Source organism: Ixodes scapularis, unplaced genomic scaffold (assembly GCF_016920785.2).
Source record: "Ixodes scapularis isolate PalLabHiFi unplaced genomic scaffold, ASM1692078v2 PGA_scaffold6__148_contigs__length_123643588, whole genome shotgun sequence".
NCBI classification, from domain to species: Eukaryota; Metazoa; Arthropoda; class Arachnida; order Ixodida; family Ixodidae; genus Ixodes; species Ixodes scapularis.
In genome coordinates this window covers 110,493,170-110,512,022 of record NW_024609881.1, presented here as the reverse complement: position 1 = coordinate 110,512,022, position 18,853 = coordinate 110,493,170, and the positions used below count along the sequence as shown (strand labels likewise).

At 47.5% G+C, this 18,853-nt stretch overlaps 2 protein-coding genes across 2 annotated transcripts; both read right to left on the bottom strand.

Moving 5' to 3' along the window:
• Positions 1 to 3,681: 3,681 nt before the first annotated feature.
• On the bottom strand, positions 3,682 to 4,452 carry LOC120844862 (carbohydrate sulfotransferase 13-like). Its single transcript, XM_040216848.1, has one exon. It carries the CDS (start codon positions 4,450 to 4,452, stop codon positions 3,682 to 3,684), a length of 771 nt encoding a protein of 256 aa, XP_040072782.1.
• Positions 4,453 to 8,965: 4,513 nt separating this feature from the next.
• On the bottom strand, positions 8,966 to 9,649 carry LOC120844861 (carbohydrate sulfotransferase 11-like). The gene has a single exon (XM_040216847.1). It carries the CDS (start codon positions 9,647 to 9,649, stop codon positions 8,966 to 8,968), a length of 684 nt encoding a protein of 227 aa, XP_040072781.1.
• Between the last annotated feature and the right edge of the window lie 9,204 nt (positions 9,650 to 18,853).

The window sequence follows — 18,853 nt, the reverse complement described above, 5'->3', positions numbered from 1 at the left end:
TAAAAATTCGAAGCGTTCGAAGTTTTCGAATTTTTTTTACAAAGAATTTCGAAATCTTCGAATTTATCGAACCTGAAGTAAAAAAACATTCGAAATATTCGAATTCGAAATTTTAGAAACCGTGAAAGCTTCGAACTTTTCGAATTCGAAACTCCGCTGTGGACAAAAGTTGCGAATTTTTCGAAATCGAACCTCGGTTGGTACGAAAATATCGAAATTTTTCGAAATCGAACCTGAGTTAGCTTCGCAAATATCGAAACCTTTCGAAATCGAACCTAGGGTGGTTCGCGACATCCCTAATAGCAGGTAGACCTAAAAAAAAGCTGCCTTCAGGTTTATCCACTAGTCTTCACTGGAAACCAACCAAAGCTTGGTGTTGGGACGTCACCACATCACCTACAAAAGAGGCAGACAAGCTTCCGCTCGACATACAAGATATAATTGCGACCATTGTCTTGTCATACATAATAAAACTGTAATTCGTGGAATGTGTTTTTGAGTTGCTAATTACCGTGTCGCACAGTGTACATTTCGAAAAATTGGAATTTTTTTACTATGCAGAAAAACAATCGACTGCGTTGCAAGCTAGACTTGGTTTTCAAAGAACTGGCTGATATTCCTCTGCTGGCACCGAAAATACAACTCACTGCATATTCCTTCCGTAAAGGTCAACCTCCGAACAGCGAGGCTGTCGGAAGTTGACCTTTACGGTTGTGTTTACTTCCAAACTTCTAGCGTTGCAGAACCAAGGAATCCTAAATTCAATCCTCACCCCCCCCCCCCCCGCCCCCCCCCCCCCCCCCCCCCCCAGCCCGTTGCAATCTGGATGCGTGCGGTCGTGTATCACTGCTGCCTGGTGCACATTAGAGATCCCAGGCTAACGGATGTACTGCACAAGCTAAATTTATCACCTACAGTTAACAATGTCTCCATGTTTCCGGCAGACTAACATCCTGCTGTATAAACAGCTAACGACTAATGGACCCGTTTCAAAAGTCAGTCATCTGGTGGCAGTCCCGAAAGCTCCAATATTTCTGCTCCAATGACGGTGATGGGTTGATCATGCTCAGCTAAATCAAACACCCTCGATTTCGTGAATTGAAGGGGACGTAAAAGACCAACAACTTTCCCCATTCTGCATTATGTTTGGAAGACGGTCGGTTCTTTTGGTTTGGAGAAGCTCTGTAGTCCCGAAATTAGAACGTTTTGGCTCTGCACAGGGTGGGTAGACTGACTTTCGGAAAGGGTCTATCAACGCGATAGCGTTCAGGAGGTCGAGTAGCAGAAAATACGGCGTCGGCATCGGTGGGACCAGAAAATCCCGGCATGCACCTGGTGACGTCACACGTGGCGTCACGAGGGTAAAATTTTCCAGTCAAATATACTGTAAAAGTATCCCGCCCAATTTAGTGGAAAAGTTTGCGCGAGGTCAGGTTGCTGTGACGTCACAGTGGCGTCACAGCCACGTATGACGTCACGCGTGTGACGTCACGCCACATGACCTCGCGCGGTAATTTCCAGCAACCCACAACGCTCACGTGTGATGTCACGTGACTCGTGACGCCATGGGGCTTGCACTCTCCGAAAGATGGCTACACAACAAGAACGAGTAGTTTGTGATCTTCACGAACTCAAGGGCCTTATCACAACTTCAAAACTTAAAAAAAGGCAAGACCCCTCGCGAAAAAATTGCCCAACTTGTACGCAGTATCCAAAATTAAGAAAACACTACCCACTTCATCGGAGCTAATCAAATAGGGGTACACGAGAAAGAAAAAGCGGATGGTCTTGCCAATGAAGCCCACGACGACGCATCAGAAACGATAACATTTGACCCGTACAACTTTGCACGAAACGAAACTCACGAAGCTGTACAAACCAATCACCCTCGCCCCGAAACGGCCTCTGGATCGCCACCTCTCATTATCCAAAGAGAAAAAAAAAATCACGAGGAAGCAATCATATTTATTGCACATATTACGAACTGGTTGCGCAAAACATCCGCTTTCATTTGCACGTTATCTTTCGAGTACAATCTCCAAAAATATCCCAACTGCGACATGACAGAAAAAAACTTCGGCAGATGCTTTGGGTATGCCACAAACACGCAGGATTAGAATCACTACATAAGCTACGTTTCAGAGTAACGACACTTACTCATCTTCGGGTTAAAAATATAGTGCCATATATCTGCAGCTCTGTTTTAGAGTACAAAAAAAACTATTTTTCGTCTTCCAGAAATGTTTACACAGTTTGCGACAGAGCAAAGCAATATTATATGAGCTTTCTACCATAGAACTTATTGCAGAGGAGGTCGCTCTTCGGAATCATGACAATCGGCAGTTGCGTTTGCTCGGCACTAAGCACCGAGATGGCGGCGCCCACAACAATACCTGGGAACACAGTGCCAGTACACTAAGCGTAGCTCAGTTAGTGGCTCTACGCAGGACCAAGAAAATAAAAAAAAAATCACAGCAACAAACATGGGCAACCAAGATACCCAAAGTATCCTTTTCCAATAGGTCCAGACGAACGACCAGGTGTAAGGTTTTCCAGGCTATATTTGATTTCCTCAAAGCTGCGGACGTCTGATCGCGAGTCACGCCCTGACACCCAGGCCATCGCCCTCGACTTCGTCCTCTCAATCACTCATGTTTTTTTTCTCCCCAAGCGGAACAAGAAATATAACCCCGCATTGAGAGGCTGACCTCTCGTTCCGCATTTCTTTTCTTTTCACTTTATTTTCTCAATAAACCCACTAACTCAAACACTGAACCCTGAACCTTTTTAATTCTGAGGTGAAGGAGCAGCCGACGAAAAATAACAGCGGCCAGGGTCTTGCGGGCTTACAACCTCTACCAAGTCACCTAAGCAGCGTGGAAGGCGTCAGCGGTGCCGGGGCACACGTCATGGAAAGACACATTGTTCCTATTGTCAGGTGCCCGTCACTTACTCGAGGTGCGCGAGTAAGATGTGGGAAGGTAACCGCTGATAGTTCGTAAAATTAGCGCCGAAAAAGGACCTGGAAGGGCACACGGGTTGATCCAGCCTCGGCCAGGCCTGAGTTAGACTGCGTTTTGAGTGAAGCGTCTGCAGAATGCATGAAGGGGCACCAGACGGGCCATCCTTAATGCCCGTCTCGAAAAGGTGCCTACCGCATACTGTTGCGCGGCTGGAGATGAAATTGGGGAGCAGTATTTCCTCGAAATGAGTTTCAATCATTTTCCATGGTCCCAGGTGCAGCTTTGCGCCTAATAAAATGACAGCCCCGGCAGATTCTTGCCCACAGCAACCGCAACAAATGCCAAAAACAGCACTAAGAATACAAGGCACGAGAAAGGCTTATTCAAGTCGTTGAAATCTTCTGTCTTGTATAGGTTAGCGACGCGCCCTCGTAGTGATAGCTGGCAACCGGCGATTTGACAGGCATTATCCGTATACCGGAGGTTATGGAAAACACATGAAACGCTTTTTTAGGTAGCTGGCACACTCAAGTTGTCTAGACCTATCCATATCATATGGAGTAAATCTGGGTTTTGAACACACATTTGAAGAAAAAAAAAAACTTTGTATGTTTCAGGCATGAGTCCTCGTTTTCTCTACTGCAACTTTGTTGAAGCATTGGCTTTGAAAACCTCTCTTAGAAATAGGCCTCATCCTTCGGTTTTACGTTCACTCTCGCTACAGATAGTCCCTGAAGTCGTACGCGAACATCTCGAAGTCGAAGAAGAACCGCTCATATAAACGCATCACCTGATTGAAAGTGAGCTCTTTAAAAAAGTCTCGGGCGGACTTGCGGAACCCGTAGGCGCTACCCTTGTTTTTCTGCGGAATGTCCCCCGGCCGAACACCCAGCGCTTCAAAGAACAGCGCAAAGTCCCTGCTTGCTGTCTCCAGCTTTCCGACGACCTCGTACTTGACGGTACAAGGCTGGCACGTCACGTAATACGGAGCCCAATGAGAGTTCATCTGGTTCACTGTCTGATTCAGTACGTAATCAATAAACTCTGGGAAGGTCAAGTTCCGGCCCGTCGCCTTGACGCCAGGTACGTCGTTCCAGTACCTGTTGTAAAAATAGACAATGCGAGCACGTGGGCCTAGCGCCTTGTCCGTGTAAGTGGATACTAGCCTCTCGAAGGGATGCCTCACGAACATGGCGGTTGTGTAGCGCTCCTGGCTGCTCCTCTGTAGGAACGTCATGGGCGAGACAGTGCGGACCTGCTCATGAAATGCCCTGTGTAAGCTGTCTCTTGTGTTTGCCATGTTGCTGATGTTGAGGAGGAGGCCGAAGATGGTCTTAACTGTGGTGGATGCAACCTTGTTGATGAAGCAGAAGCCGATTTTCCTGGCGGGGTCGATTATGATGGGACATCTTCGGATGTGGCAGATGTTTGACCGTTCGTAGCCGATGTTGCTCTTCAGGACACGTCTGTTGTGATCCGCCAGGGCCATCTTGTATTTGCGACACACTTCGTTGATTCTTCGTGCTCTGAACGCGGAGTCATCGTCGCTACGTCTGGAAGCCTGCGCTAACAAAATTAAAGAACGGGAAATTAACAATACACACGGGAAGTGCAAAACGGTTCTCGTCGTAGATGGTATACACCGCGGATTGTGTGACTTGCGTGCTCGAAGCTCCTGCACGCAAGCATGCTCGAAGAATCCCCGCGAGCTCTTCTGTCAACGCAGAGCTCTTGCGTACTATCTAGGAAAAGTCGTTATTATGAAGAACTTATTGTAGGGTCGAATGTATCCACGTCGGTTTCCTTCACGCTTTTAGACGAGAGCTGATATTTTCTAGAATAGCGAACAAAACAAAATATGACTATGTTTTTTCTCCCCTTTGCGACAAACGTGAAATACAAAAACGGCCAACGCAAGGTTCATTCAAAAGAGTTCCGTCAGGAGTACACTTAAACGATAGGCTGAAAAATTGGAGTCGTAATTACTACTATAATTCGCCTCATCCTACGATGGACTAAAGGCCAAAGCCACGGGCCGCCAGGTCCAATCAGGTTCCACGCTAAACTATGACACGTTTAGCATTGATTAGGTTTCGACGAACAATGCTCCGAATCCAAAACGCTGCGTCATTTTTATAGCTTCGACACTGCAAAGAGCCAGTACGTTGTGGCTTTCTTTGCAATGTAAAAATGTTGAGTCAGTCATGGCTCGGTCCGATCCACTGTCCGCCCATTCCCATCCGTGATCCGAGACGCGGGCACCGATACGTTCATCAAAGCAAAATACCGCGCAATGTCTGAGTGGCTCGTGATTGGATCTGGCGGTTCGTAGCTTCTGCCTTTAGTCCATCGTAGGGTAAGACGAAGTATAGGCATGTAATAGTTTAGCGTGGAACGTGATTGGACCTGGCGGCCCGTGGCTTTGGACTTTAGTCCATCGTAAGGTGAGACAAAGTATACGGTCACAGACAGGATGGGAAAGGCAGGTCGCTTCTTCGGATGCCTAGTCACCAGCATGCGCCCGTTGCCTTCCACCGTGTTTTGGCTGCGTGTGCACGCTCGATGTTCACAAGACGCTGGAGCATTATCGAAGGCAGCAAGTTCTCTGGGGAGGCGGGACAACTGAGGAACCTCCTTGCCGTTCTCATTCTTTCAGTGACCATAGCAACAACACTTGAGTATTACCTGGTCTCTGGTCGTGCTGCCGGATGCTGGCGTTGGGCAAGAAGGTGGTCGTCGTAGCCAGTTATAATATACCAGCGAGGCAACAATTGCTGCGCACAAAACAGCCAAGGCTATTTTGCTGACTGTACAAGACGACTTCTTAGACATGGGTGTATACTCTAGGGCACTGCAAGCTTACGGGCGCTGTCCCGCACGAAAGGTAGAACGAATAGACGAAGAATAGTGCGCATAGCGTGTAGGGCTGCAACAGATGGATTTTTTTATTTTTACTCTTCCAATGCTCACAGCTGTACGAATCATGTACTACATTGCTCAATTGAGCCCACCACCTTTTGCGAAACGCCTGTACGAAGGGAGAGGAAGGATGGGGATAATCAACGATGCGGAGGGGCTTAGAGTTGTAAACAGGAAGTTAGACAGCGGCACCGGGGCCTCGGTTGCCGCCATGTTGTACGAAAAAGTGACTACTCGGCACGTGACTTCACAAGAGCCTGACGTCACCGGTAAGATGGCAGCGCCCAGAGCTGGTGGATACAAGTTAGGTCTGTGCGCGGTAATCGTGATTTCGGACTTCTCCACATTTTGATTTGACGTACTGTCATTGCAGTAGCTTGCGTTTGATCAAATAATTTTTCTGTGTGTGTGAAAAGCTGGTGCTGGTGCACGCTTTAGTGATGTGCACGCGACCTGTTACAAAAATGCGAACCAAACTTATAAGAATAGTGAATTTCTAACGTTCACAGAAAAGTTCATTTTTTTCCTTGGAACTTACAAGACCGAAACTCTTGATATTTTTGTCTGGGCAGTGCAAAACTTTCTGCAAAACTTTCTGGGCGCGGTCCTGCTCCCCAGTGGCTGAGACGCGCAACACACGTGCGCCCTACTTCCCTCCATTCTACGAAGGAGGCGAGGAGGTGGCTTCGCGCCGCGAGCACCAGGGAGCAATATCGCGGGCGCGTAGATGCGCTCCGATAAGAAACCGAAATCTAGAAACGCGTCCATATGGAGCGTTTTTACAGAACGCTGTAAAATGCTGCCCCGGAGTTATATCCTTCCAAAAATAGTTGATTTAGTGGTTTTCGATGATGGTCTACAAGTTTCTAATTGGAACCATATGTCTATTTCCACTAATTAAAAAGTTAATTAACGAATTTTAATTAATTAGCCGACCTATCGCAAAGATTAGCCACCCACATACTGTCCGCCTGGCCGTATAACCAACCTGCACAAAACGCATTAGTGTAGCTTTCACGGTTTTGTTTTAAACAAATGTGGAAGAATAAAAAAAAAAACACCCTGTATATATTCACACACACAGTATTTGTAACCCCGCTCATACCGTCAGAATTAACTGTCGACTCTCGGACAGGCTTACCTAATGGTGCCTGATAGACCATCAAACATTTCTTGATGGTGGCTGATGGACCACAAAAGTCTTCTGTTTGTAGCTCAGAGACCTTCAAAACGTTGTTGTGTCGACTGACGGACCATCCAAACATTTTGAAGTTGCCCGGTGAGACCATCAGGATATCTCGATAGACCATCAGAGTGAAAAAAGGCTGATGGTGCTTCTCATGACATCTTTCGGTGGTGGAAAGAACCTGTCTATGTTCGGGAGGTTCCAGCAGTGGCCGAGAAAAGGCGTCAATGATCTCACGTCGTTGCGCATGCGTGAATTACATTCGGTGTGGAAAGCCGTCAGCTGCGTGGCTCGATAATAGTGTGTTGAATCCATAATAATCCGCATCAACAATTGTCCTAGGGTACTCGAAAGGTAACGGAGACACCTTCTTATAAACTCAGGTATGTCTTTGCAACCACATAATTCTGTTTGAAATTATTTTATTGTGCGTTGGTGAAACAATTTGTTGATCCGCTTTGTATGTCAAGTAGATCATGTTTACGATCTAAGTGGCAGAGAATGTGCCGAAAAACGCACTTTGCTTGATAGGAAATTTATTTTCTAGGTGCACGGGTACTGTGAACTAGGTGTTTGCGTGAAAGAAAAAAACGTTTACAAAGCCGCGAATGCGGTAATACGAGGCTTACTGCATTCTAAAACCGACGAGGTTTAGTGTATTGCATGCTGTCGCACGACGCCGTCATGTCCAGCATGAATGATGGGTACAGTGCAGATAGCCACGCAACGGACACCGATGAAGTTGCTGCGCGTCGTGGAGTCTCGAAAGTACTGAGTGGATTAAACGCATTTTTTCTTCCATTTTGTTTTTGCGGTTTAATAATTCAACGTTAAATTATTTCCAAATAGAAATAATAACATCCCATATTCTGAATACAAACTTTGCTTTCAGGTTTTAATGGGGATTTCGGAAGGTACCCTAACGCTTCGGATGTTCCTTTTTAAAATAATAGTGGGCACAGAAGAGTTCACAAATGACTGTAATATAATCTTCGTCTTCTGCCGGTAAATAAGTGTGATTAGAAATTCATACCGACCAACAGACCATCAAACCATCACACCATAAAACCATCAACGTCTCAAAATTCGACAGACCATTAAACCATCACACCTTCAAGCAATCAAACCATCACACCACCAGGCCATCAAGCCATGACACCATCAGGCCATCAGACCATCAATGTACCAAAAGACGTCAGACTATCAGCCTGATAAACCACCAGGGTTTTCCCTGATGGTATTTTCGATAGGGATAGGCTGATCCAGCTTCGACGCTAGGGAGGCCTGAGTTAAGCTGGGACTTGAGTGAAGCCTCAGCAGGATGCACTGAGGGAGACCAGAGAGGCCATCCTTAATGTCTGCCTCGACGTTCTGCCTACCAAATACTGTTGAGTGGCAGGAGATAGAATTGGGGTACAGCCTCTCCTCGAAATGAGCTTCAGTCAGCTTTTATGGTACCAGGTGTAGCTTAAGCGCTAATAAAATGACAGGCCCGGAAGGTTCTATCCCACAGCAACCATGACAAATGCCAAAAAGAGCACAAAGAATTCAACGGACGAAAGAGGCTTATTCACGTCGTACACATTTTCTATCTTGTATGGGGAAGCGGCGCGCATTTGGGGTGATATGGGGCAACCGGTGATTGGGCAGGCATTATCAGTAAACAGAAAGTTATGACTCACTACATGAGACACTATTTTTAGGCTGCCGGCACACTCAAGTTGTCTTGACGTATATATTATTCAGTAAATCTTACTTTTGAATACGCATTTAACGAAAAAATAACTTTATAGGTTTCAGGCATAGGTTCTTGTTTTCTCTACAGCAGATTTGCTGCAGCACTGGATGAGAAGAACTCTCTTTAAGTTGGCCTTATCCTTTGGTTTCCCATACACTGTCAGTGCAGATAGTCCCTGAAGTCATATCCGAACATCTCGAAATCGAAGAAGAACCGCTCATATAAACGCATCACCTGATGTAAAGTGAGCTCCTTAAAAAACTCTCGGGCAGATTTGCGGAACCCGTGGTCGACACCCTTGTTTTTCTGTGGAATGTCCCCCGGCCGAGCACCCAACGCTCGAAAGAACAGCGCAAAGTCTCTGCTTGCTGTTTCCAGCTTTCCGACGACCTCGTACTTGACGTTACAAGGCTGACACGTCACGTAGTACGGAGCCCAATGAGGGTTCATCTGGTTCACTGTCTGATTCAGTACGTAGTCGATGAACTCCGGGAAGGTCAAGTTCCGGCCCGTTGCCTTGACGTTAGGGACGTCGTTCCAGTATCGGTTGTAATAATAAACATTGCCAGCACGTGGGCATAGCGCCTTGTCCACGTAAGCGGATACTAGCCTCTCGAAAGGATGCCTCACGAACATGGCGGTTGTGTAGCGCTCCTGGCTGCTCCTCTGTAGAAACGTCTTGTGTGAGACTGTGAGGACTTGCTCAAGAAAGGCCTTGTGTAAGCTGTTAACTGTGTTTCCCGTGTTGCTGATGTGTAGCAGGAGCCCGAAAATGGACTTGACTGTGGTGGATGCAACCTTGTTTATGAAGCAGTAGCCGACTTTGTGTGCAGGGTCAATCATAATAGGACAGTCTCGCATTGGGCAGAGGTGGGGCCGTTCGTCGCTGATGTTGCGCTTCAGAATGCGTCTGTTGTGATCCGCCAGGGCCACCTGGTACGTGCGACACACTTTGTTGATTCTTTCTGCTCTGAACGCGAAGTCATCGTCGCTGAGTCTGGAAGTCTGTGCAAACAAAAATAAAGAACACGAAATTAACAATAGACACGAAAAGTGCAAAACTGTACTCGTCGAAGCTTGTATACACAGCTCATATCTATAATTATTTGCTGGATCGCGTTTGCCTATGCACAGAAATTTGGCGACGGTCGGCCATCTTTTTGGTAGGGTTATATTATCTCTAACCATCATAGTATTATGGCTTACAGCGTTGTGGCGGCAGTCTGCCATAAAAATAGCCGTGGGTCTAATACACTGTACCGTGGGTGATATTTCGTACTTGGAAGTAGCTCGACGAAGCAGAACCTTGAAACTGAGTGCATGCGACATAGAAAGATTGACTATGCCGTCATGTTGTGCGGCGCGCTGTTCAAATCGTCCTGATCGCGACAAGACAGGAACTTACCACCGATAAACATTCCCAAGGTTACCATCGGGACTTACCGTAGGAAAGCATTCCCCAGGGTATTCATGAAGTAGCCCCGCGACCCTTCAGCCGTGGGTGGAAAACGTGCACCCTATCAAAGGGGAGGTAGATTGCGCCACCATACTAATAAGGTGTGGCTAGAGATAATATAACTGTACCAAAAAGATGGCCGACCGTGGCCGTGTTAGCGGAGCGGGCAAACGCGATCCAGAAAATAGTCGTAGAGATCACTGGTATACACTGCGGATTCCGGGCCTTGCGCACGCGTGCTTAATCTGTGCTTGGAAGAGTCGTCACGAGCTCCCGCTGCCAACGCCAAGCGTTTGCGTGCAATCTACGAAAAGTCCTTGTTATCCTGAACCTATTGTAGGGTCGAGTGTATCCATGTCGATTTAATTCAAGATTTTAGAGAACGAGAGCTGAAATTTTCTAGGATACCAAACTAAACAATATAGAACTATCTTTTCCGTTGCCTCTGCGACAAATATGAAATGCGAAAACGCCCAACGCAAGGTTTATTCAAAGACGTTTCGCAGGACAACACTTGGGAGATCTGCAGAAAAAATTGAAATCGGAATGACCAATACGGTCACTGACAGGATGGGAACTGCAGGGCGTTTGTTCGGATGCCAGGCCACCATCACAGGCCCGTTGCCGTCCACCGTGCTTTGTCTGCGTGTGCACGCTCGAAGCTCACGAGACACTGGAGCATTATCGAAGACAGTGTGGCCGTCAAAAGACCCAACAGATGCCAGTAAAGAAGAAGCATCGCCGACAAGCTCCGGTGCGCCTTTTGCACGTGCGAAAGACCACTGGGGCATGAACACGCGCGTCCCGAGGCTGAAGCTCTGACCAACCGCCATTCTCATTCTAACTGATCCCGGTACTCGGTCAGTTAGCTGGCTCCGAGTTTATAATGATAATTAAAAATTGTTTCTATTTTAAGTAGCATAGAAGTCCACGTGTTTTCAGCGCTACATTGGTGACCCGGGCTCGGACCTCTAGCTTCTCATCAACCGTGCCACATCCCTTCGACAGCAATGACGGAGTCTGAACCGCCAACTGGTTCTCCCGCCGCTGATCCTATCTTGCCGGCTGCACACATCGCCAGCGCAAGTTTCAAGCTGCCCACCTTTTGGGATGGCGACGCGGAACTCTGGTTCTTGCACATCGAGGCCCTGTTCCGTTCTCATCGGATTGCCTCCCAAAGGTCCCGTTTTGACTTTGTAGTAGCCGCGCTACCCCAGGCTACAGCCGCGATTGTCCGTGACATTCTTCGTGCACCACCAGACAATCCATTCGATCATCTTAAAGATGAACTTATTCGTCGCACCACGGCGTCAGAGCAACGCCGACTTCAGCAGCTCTTGACATCTGAAGAATTGGGTGATCGAAAACCAACGGACCTTCTGCGACGTATGCATCAGCTACTCGGCGACAGACCAGACAGAGTCGAGGAACCAATTTTCCGAGAGCTATTCCTTCAGAGGCTCCCAAGCAACGTCCGCATGATCCTGTCCGCTTCGGAAATAGCATCTACCGAGGCCTTAGCTCGCATGGCTGATAGGATCATGGAGGTGAATACACCTGCCATTGCAACTCTCTCTTCCACGACACCTTCATCGAACCAAGCGGTTGACCGTCTAGAGAGACTCAACGACGTCGTCCTACAGCTCTCAAGAAAGAGGAGATGGACCAACTCTCTTCTGAGGTGTCATCTCTCATTGTCACGGAGTCATCTTTCTCAAACAACCGTCGGGGATCATCCAGGTTTCGACACAGAGCAAGCAGATCTCCTTCCGCCGAAGCAAGCGGATTGTGCTGGTACCACAAACGATTTGGCGACATGGCCCACCGCTGCATTTCTCCCTGTTCTTACCAGGGAAACTCCCCAACCACGCATTAAAGACGGCAAATGCCGTGGTACCTGATGTCAGCCGTCTTTTCTTTATCACGGAGAAGAATACTAAAATGTATTTTCTGGTCGACACAGGGGCGGAGATCAGCGTAATACCTCCAACTCCAGACGATCGCCGACACCGCCAAAACTGCTTGACACTTCAAGCTGCAAATGGTTCTCCCATCTCAACGTTTGGGGAAAGATCGCTCACGCTAGACTTTGGTCTTCGTCGCACTTTTCGGTGGGTGTTTTTAATAGCCGAGGTAACTCGACCCATTCTTGGAGCCGACTTTCTACGCTTCTTCAACCTTATTGTTGACGTACGACGTAAAGAACTGACTGACGCGGGAACGCGACTCAGCATACAGGGGTTATGCTCAGACAAACCGCCCCTCAGTTCCATCATTTCAAAGGTCATGACCGATTCTCCATGGCACAACATTCTCAAAAAAATTCCCCGCCCTCACTCGGCCCTCTATAACAGAACGACCTGTCAAACACACCGTAACTCATTGCATTGAAACAACCGGTCCTCCCGTGTTCTGCCGACCACGCCGTCTTGCTCCAGACCGTTACCAGGTCGCCAAGAACGAGTTCAACCATATGCTTGAACTTGACCTGGTACGCCCTTCTTTCAGCAACTGGTCTACTCCACTTCATATGGTACCCAAAAAGTCAGGTGATTGGAGACCTTGCGGCGATTATAGAGCCCTTAACAAGGTCACGACTCCTGACCGGTATCCTATACCCCATATTCATGACTTCACCGGTACCATCGCAGGATCAACAATATTCCCCAAGATTGACCTTATTAAGGCCTATCACCAAATCCCTGTGGAACCGTCCGACATTCCTAAGACAGCGATTATTACACCTTTCGGATTATTTGAATTTTTGCGCATGCCTTTCGGCCTCCGTAATGCTGCACAAACATTCCAACGTTTTGTGGACCATATCTTGAGAGGGCTGCCGTTCTGCTTTGCATACTTAGACGACATCCTTGTCTTCAGCCACACTGCAACAGAACACGAGGAGCATCTTCATACCATATTTTCAAGGTTAGACGACGACGGCGTTACCATACAACTTGAAAAATGTGAGTTTGGCGTGCCGGCACTTGACTTCCTTGGCCACCACCTTGACCGAAATGGAATACGTCCACTACAGTCTCGAGTCCAAGCAATCAAGGACTTCCCCGTGCCGTCAACGGTGAAGCAGTTGCGAGAATTTCTCGGCCTACTAAACTTTTACCGTCGATTTCTTCCAAATGTAGCAGCAACACTCAAACCGCTCAACACCTTACTAGCGGGAATTAAGAGCAAAACCGCACCACTTGTGTGGAATGACACAGCAACTGCCGCGCTTACTACTGTAAAAAAGCAACTTGCTGATGCAGTACTTTTGACTCATCCACACTGTGATGCCCCCTCTTCATTAATGGTGGACGCTTCTGACGCTGCAGTTGGTGCAGTTTTTCAACAGTATCTCGGGGGCAAGTGGTGCCCGATTGGATTTTTCTCCGAAGCTCTCTCTCCAGCTGAAACCCGTTATAGCACGTTCGGCCGAGAATTGCTCGCCATCTACCTCTCTGTGAAATACTTCCGGTACTTACTCGAAGGACGTCAGTTTTCTATCTACACCGACCACAAGCCGCTCATATATGCAATGACCTCTAGCGCTTCGCACTCACCTCGAGAAATCAGGCACCTTGCCTTTGTCTCTGAGTTTACCACAGACATTCGACACATCTCCGGCCACAAGAACGTCGCTGCAGATGCCCTATCAAGAATGACTGTGAATGCAACAGGCGCCACACGTCCTTCCATCGACTATCCTGCACTGGCCACGTCACGAACTCTGGACAATGAGCTTCAACAACTCCGAACATCAACAACTGCCCTTGTCCTAGAAGACGTCCAGCTGGATTCACCTTCAGTGAAATTGGTTTGCGACATGTCAACTGGCACACCTCGACCTTATCTTCCCCCCGAATTCAGACGAAAGATCTTCGACACGTACCATTCTCTATCACACCCTGGCATTCGTGCCACTCAACGCTTAATTGCAAAGCGATATGTGTGGCCTCGAATGGACACAGACGTTCCTCACTGGGCTCGGACATGTCTAAAGTGTCAACAAACCAAGATTCATCGTTATACCACTACCACAATTTCAACATTTCTTTCTCCAGATGCAAGATTTTCCCATGTACACATTGACCTCGTCGGTCCCCTCCCGCCGTCAAGAGGATATCGGTACATGTTGACCTGCATCGACCGATTCACACGTTGGCCCGAAGTGTGTCCCATTGTCGACGTGTCTGCAGAGACGGTCGCGAAATCCTTTTTGTCAACTTGGATAAGTCGATTTGGCGTACCGGCGACTATAACAACGGATAGAAGACGACAATTCCAAAGCCGGTTATTCGAAGAAATTTCACACCTACTCGGCATTAAGCATATTTCAACGACAGCATACCATCTCGCTTCTAACGGACTAGTCGAAAGATTTCATAGGCAACTAAAAGCAGCACTGAAGGCTTCAGACACCACATCTTGGACAGAAGCCCTCCCCATGATTCTTCTAGGAATCCGAACTACGCTCAAAGAGGACACCGACTGCACCGTAGCCGAACTAGTCTACGGATGTTCGCTTCGTCTGCCAGGGGACCTTTTAGTTGCCTCACCAGACGCGGAGTTGCCAGACCCTCTCAACTACGTAACACGACTTAAAACAATGATGCAGGCCCTTCAGCCCGTTCCCTTTCGCAAACCACGTCAACCACAAGTGTTTGTGAGCCCCGATCTGGAAACGGCAACCCACGTATTTGTCCGAAATGATGCAGTAAGGCGGCCACTACAACCTCCGTATACCGGTCCTTTTAAAGTAATTTCGCGATCGTCAAAATATTACCGGCTTAACATTAATGGCAAAGAAGACACAGTATCAATAGACAGGTTGAAACCCGCTTACATGGCCAACACACTCGAAACAAATGCAAGTAACCTTCCAACGCCTCCACAAAAGCTGAGACAAACGACTCAACTAAAGGCCATCCTACGACAACCACAACCAAGGCACCGACAAAAAATACGACTCCCAAAAGGGTGCACTTTGTTACTGAACCTCTTCCACACCATCGTAGCACACGACGTGTTCCCCGTCCTGTGACTAGGGGGGAGCTCCTGTGGCCGTCAAAAGACCCAACAGATGCCAGTAAAGAAGAAGCATCGCCGACAAGCTCCAGTGCGCCTTTTGCACGTGCGAAAGACCACTGGGCATGAACACGCGCGTCCCGAGGCTGAAGCTCTGACCAACCGCCATTCTCATTCTAACTGATCCCAGTACTCGGTCAGTTAGCTGGCTCCGAGTTTATAATGATAATTAAAAATTGTTTCTATTTTAAGTAGTATGGAAGTCCACGTGTTTTCAGCGCTACAACAGGAAGCTCGGTAGGGAGGCGGGACTGCCGAGGAATCGGCCTGCCGTTCTCATTTTTTCAGTGACTATAGTAACAACACTGCGTATTACCTGCTCTCTGGTCGTGCCGCCGGATGCTGGCGTGGGGCAAGAAGGTGGCCGTTGTAACCAATCAAAATATACCAGCGAGGCGAGAATTGCTGCACACAAAATAGCCATGGCTATTTTGAGCAGCGTACGAGACGACTTCTTGGACATGAGTGTACACTCTAGAGGACTCCAAGCTCGCGGGCGCTGTCCCGGACGAAGACTAGAGCGCATACACCAAAAATAGAGCGGATAGCGTGTACGGCTGCAACAGAACGAATTTTTCTTTTACTCATCAAATGCTGACAGCTGTACGAAACATGTACTGGATTGCTCAAATGAGCACGCTCCTTTCTGCGAAACGCCTTTCTGAGGGGAGGGAGAGGTGGGTAATCATAGAGGCATAAAGGCTAAGAGTTATAAACCGGAAATTAGAAAGTGGCGTCCGGGCCCCGGTTTTCGCATTGATGTACGCAAATGTGGCCACTCGTCACGGGACCTTACAAGAGCCGTGACGTCCCCGGTTAGATGGCGGCGCCAAAAAGCTGGGGGATACGAGTTGGTTTCGTGCGCGGTAGTCGCGTGGACTCGTGATATGCTGCTGCTTTACGACGATTCCGACTTCTCAATGTTTGGTTATAACGTGCTGCCATTGCAGGAGCTTGCATTTGGTCGCATCATTTTTTGTTGTGTGTGAAAAGCTAGCACTCGCTTAAGTGGCGTGCACGCGAACTGTTACAAAGGATTCGAACCAGTCATTTGGAAAATAGTTCATTTCTGACGTCCACAAAGCAGTTCTTTTATCCCCAGGAACTCGCAAGACAGTCAGCAAATCTTAACATTTTTGATATGGCAGTGCTCAAATTACTGCATCTAACGTGATTGAGAAAATTGTATTAGTAGGCTCTTGACCTTGCCGATCGGTATGAAACATTAAACTAACCTCCAGTTTATGATCAGACTCTTCTTAGATGGTTGTCTCATCCATCATTTCAACACCTAGAAACTTAAAAAAAGAATGCAGCCGAAGCACAATACGTATAAGCGATTCTTAAAAATTCAAAGAATCACGGAAATGAAAAATGAACTGCATATTTCTTACTATCGTAGGATTTATTTCACCCATAATTTTGTTCATAAAGTGTTAATTTTACAAGTGGGTTGATTATATACTTGTTCTATTTACCCAGATAAAATAACTTGTATTTGTCTTCGTGCCAGTTGATCGAAGATGCAGTCTTGAAGCAAAACGTTGTCAACCATTCCTTTCAGTTTCTTCAATAGACTTATTTCAAAAGTGTGTGCTGCCTATACTTCGTTTCCCCATAAATTGGCAAGGAGCAAACTCTACAGCCTCCTCGAGCCTATCGGAGGGACTGAGTGAAGGTATGTGACAACATTCCGTAGAAGGAGACCACTCTGATTATATGTTGTCACATGCCTCTCTTCAACGTTCATATTGGCTCACTGGGACTTCGCCGTTTGCCAAATTATGGTGAAACGGAGTTATAGTGGGTTGATTATATACTTGTTCTATTTACCCAGATAAAATAACTTGTATTTGTCTTCGTGCCAGTTGATCGAAGATGCAGTCTTGAAGCAAAACGTTGTCAACCATTCCTTTCAGTTTCTTCAATAGACTTACATATTTCAAAAGTGTGTGCTGCCTATACTTCGTTTCCCCATATATTGGCAAGGAGCAAACTCTACAGCCTCCTCGAGCCTATCGGAGGGACTGAGTGAAGGCATGGGACAACACTCCGTAGAAGGAGACCACTCTGATTATATGTTGTCACATGCCTCTCTTCAACGTTCATATTGGCTCACTGGGACTTCGCCGTTTGCCAAATTATGGTGAAACGGAGTTATAGTTATACTCCCTTTTACCACCATTGTCGCAAGTGCGCTAATTACCTGTTTCCTTCCTACTTTGGGAATGCACTCTAGGCATGTATTCGACAGGAATGTTATGTCAGCAATCAATGTGAACTCGTCTCAGTGCCGATTGGACTCGAGCGCTCCAGTAGCGTCCCTCTTGAACTGGGGTTCATTCGTGTATTACTCCCAAGAAAAAGCATGGGGACAGTCAATTTTTTGCTTAATGGGGTTTTGCAGCAGATACGTATGACGGGACGGACGTTGTATCGTGGACGTGTTTGGCGCTTTATATTAGGTGATTCAAGGAGCGGCCAGGCTGTTTAAGTCGACCGCAAAATTCGGTTTCTTAACCTATCGCGCTACGACTTTGAGCAGGGTTGGCCACAGGTAGTGAATTTGTTTTTTTGTAAAATTTGCGAAGAGCGAACTTACCTGAGGAAAAAGTAAAGCAAGAAAAAGGCTTAGCTCCTATGGAAACGCAGCGAAGCCACCGGTCTTCAAACAATACGGCGCCGTTTCGCACGGGAGACAAGAGATGGTGCAAGCGAAATTCTAGCTTAAGGTGCAACCCCACCCTTGGTTAGTGTGATTCTGAAGCAACAGATGGCGGTGGGATCGCCTTCCAGGCCTGTACATCAAGGCGAGAAATCGTGTGTGGTGGCGCTTCGATACTGTGGGATATTTTTCCATATCCTGAATTTGACATCCCTGGTCCCTTGCTTGTTTTTCTCTGCACGAGCTTTCTTTGAAACGCGCACGGCTGCGCCAGTCCTCGTGCAAGGGGGCCAGTTGCCTACGCTCCGAGCTCACGTCTCCAGCAAATGTGGGCAGAACAAATCGCGAAAGTAGTCCTGAGCCAAACGGCGAGACACACGCACAACAAAACCTCCGACGCGTTAAAATATATAAAATTGCATGTGCGCTGTCATCGGAGATTTCAGAGGTCAGTTAGACATATTTCAGTGTGGTTAGATTCATATTGACACGAATGAAGGTGACGACGAGAGGACGAACAGTCAACTGAAAAATAAAGATTTAATCGGCGAACTTGTGCCAAAAACAAAAGTAAAGAAAGAGCGTCGAAGCAGCAGAAAAGCAGGCGGCGATTCGGCAGCGGAAAAGAGAGCGAGAGCGAGACTGACTCGACAAGGTCTCTGGCAGCTGCTTATCCATTCTACAGTGCGTCACCATCTCGATATTTCGGCAAAGAAGGTTCGAGCGTCGCGCGCTCGGGGCGAGGATGAACTGCGCTTTCGAGAACAGGAAAGCAGGGCGAAAGTTACGTCTGGTGCAAGAATGAACGTGAATCTTCTGTACTTCGTTTCAGCTTCGGTCC

Bases quoted from the DNA above. Each gene is read 5' to 3' on its own strand.
- LOC120844862 (XM_040216848.1), bottom strand. From the start codon at position 4,452: ATGGCCCTGGCGGATCACAACAGACGTGTCCTGAAGAGCAACATCGGC.
- LOC120844861 (XM_040216847.1), bottom strand. From the start codon at position 9,649: ATGATTGACCCTGCACACAAAGTCGGCTACTGCTTCATAAACAAGGTT.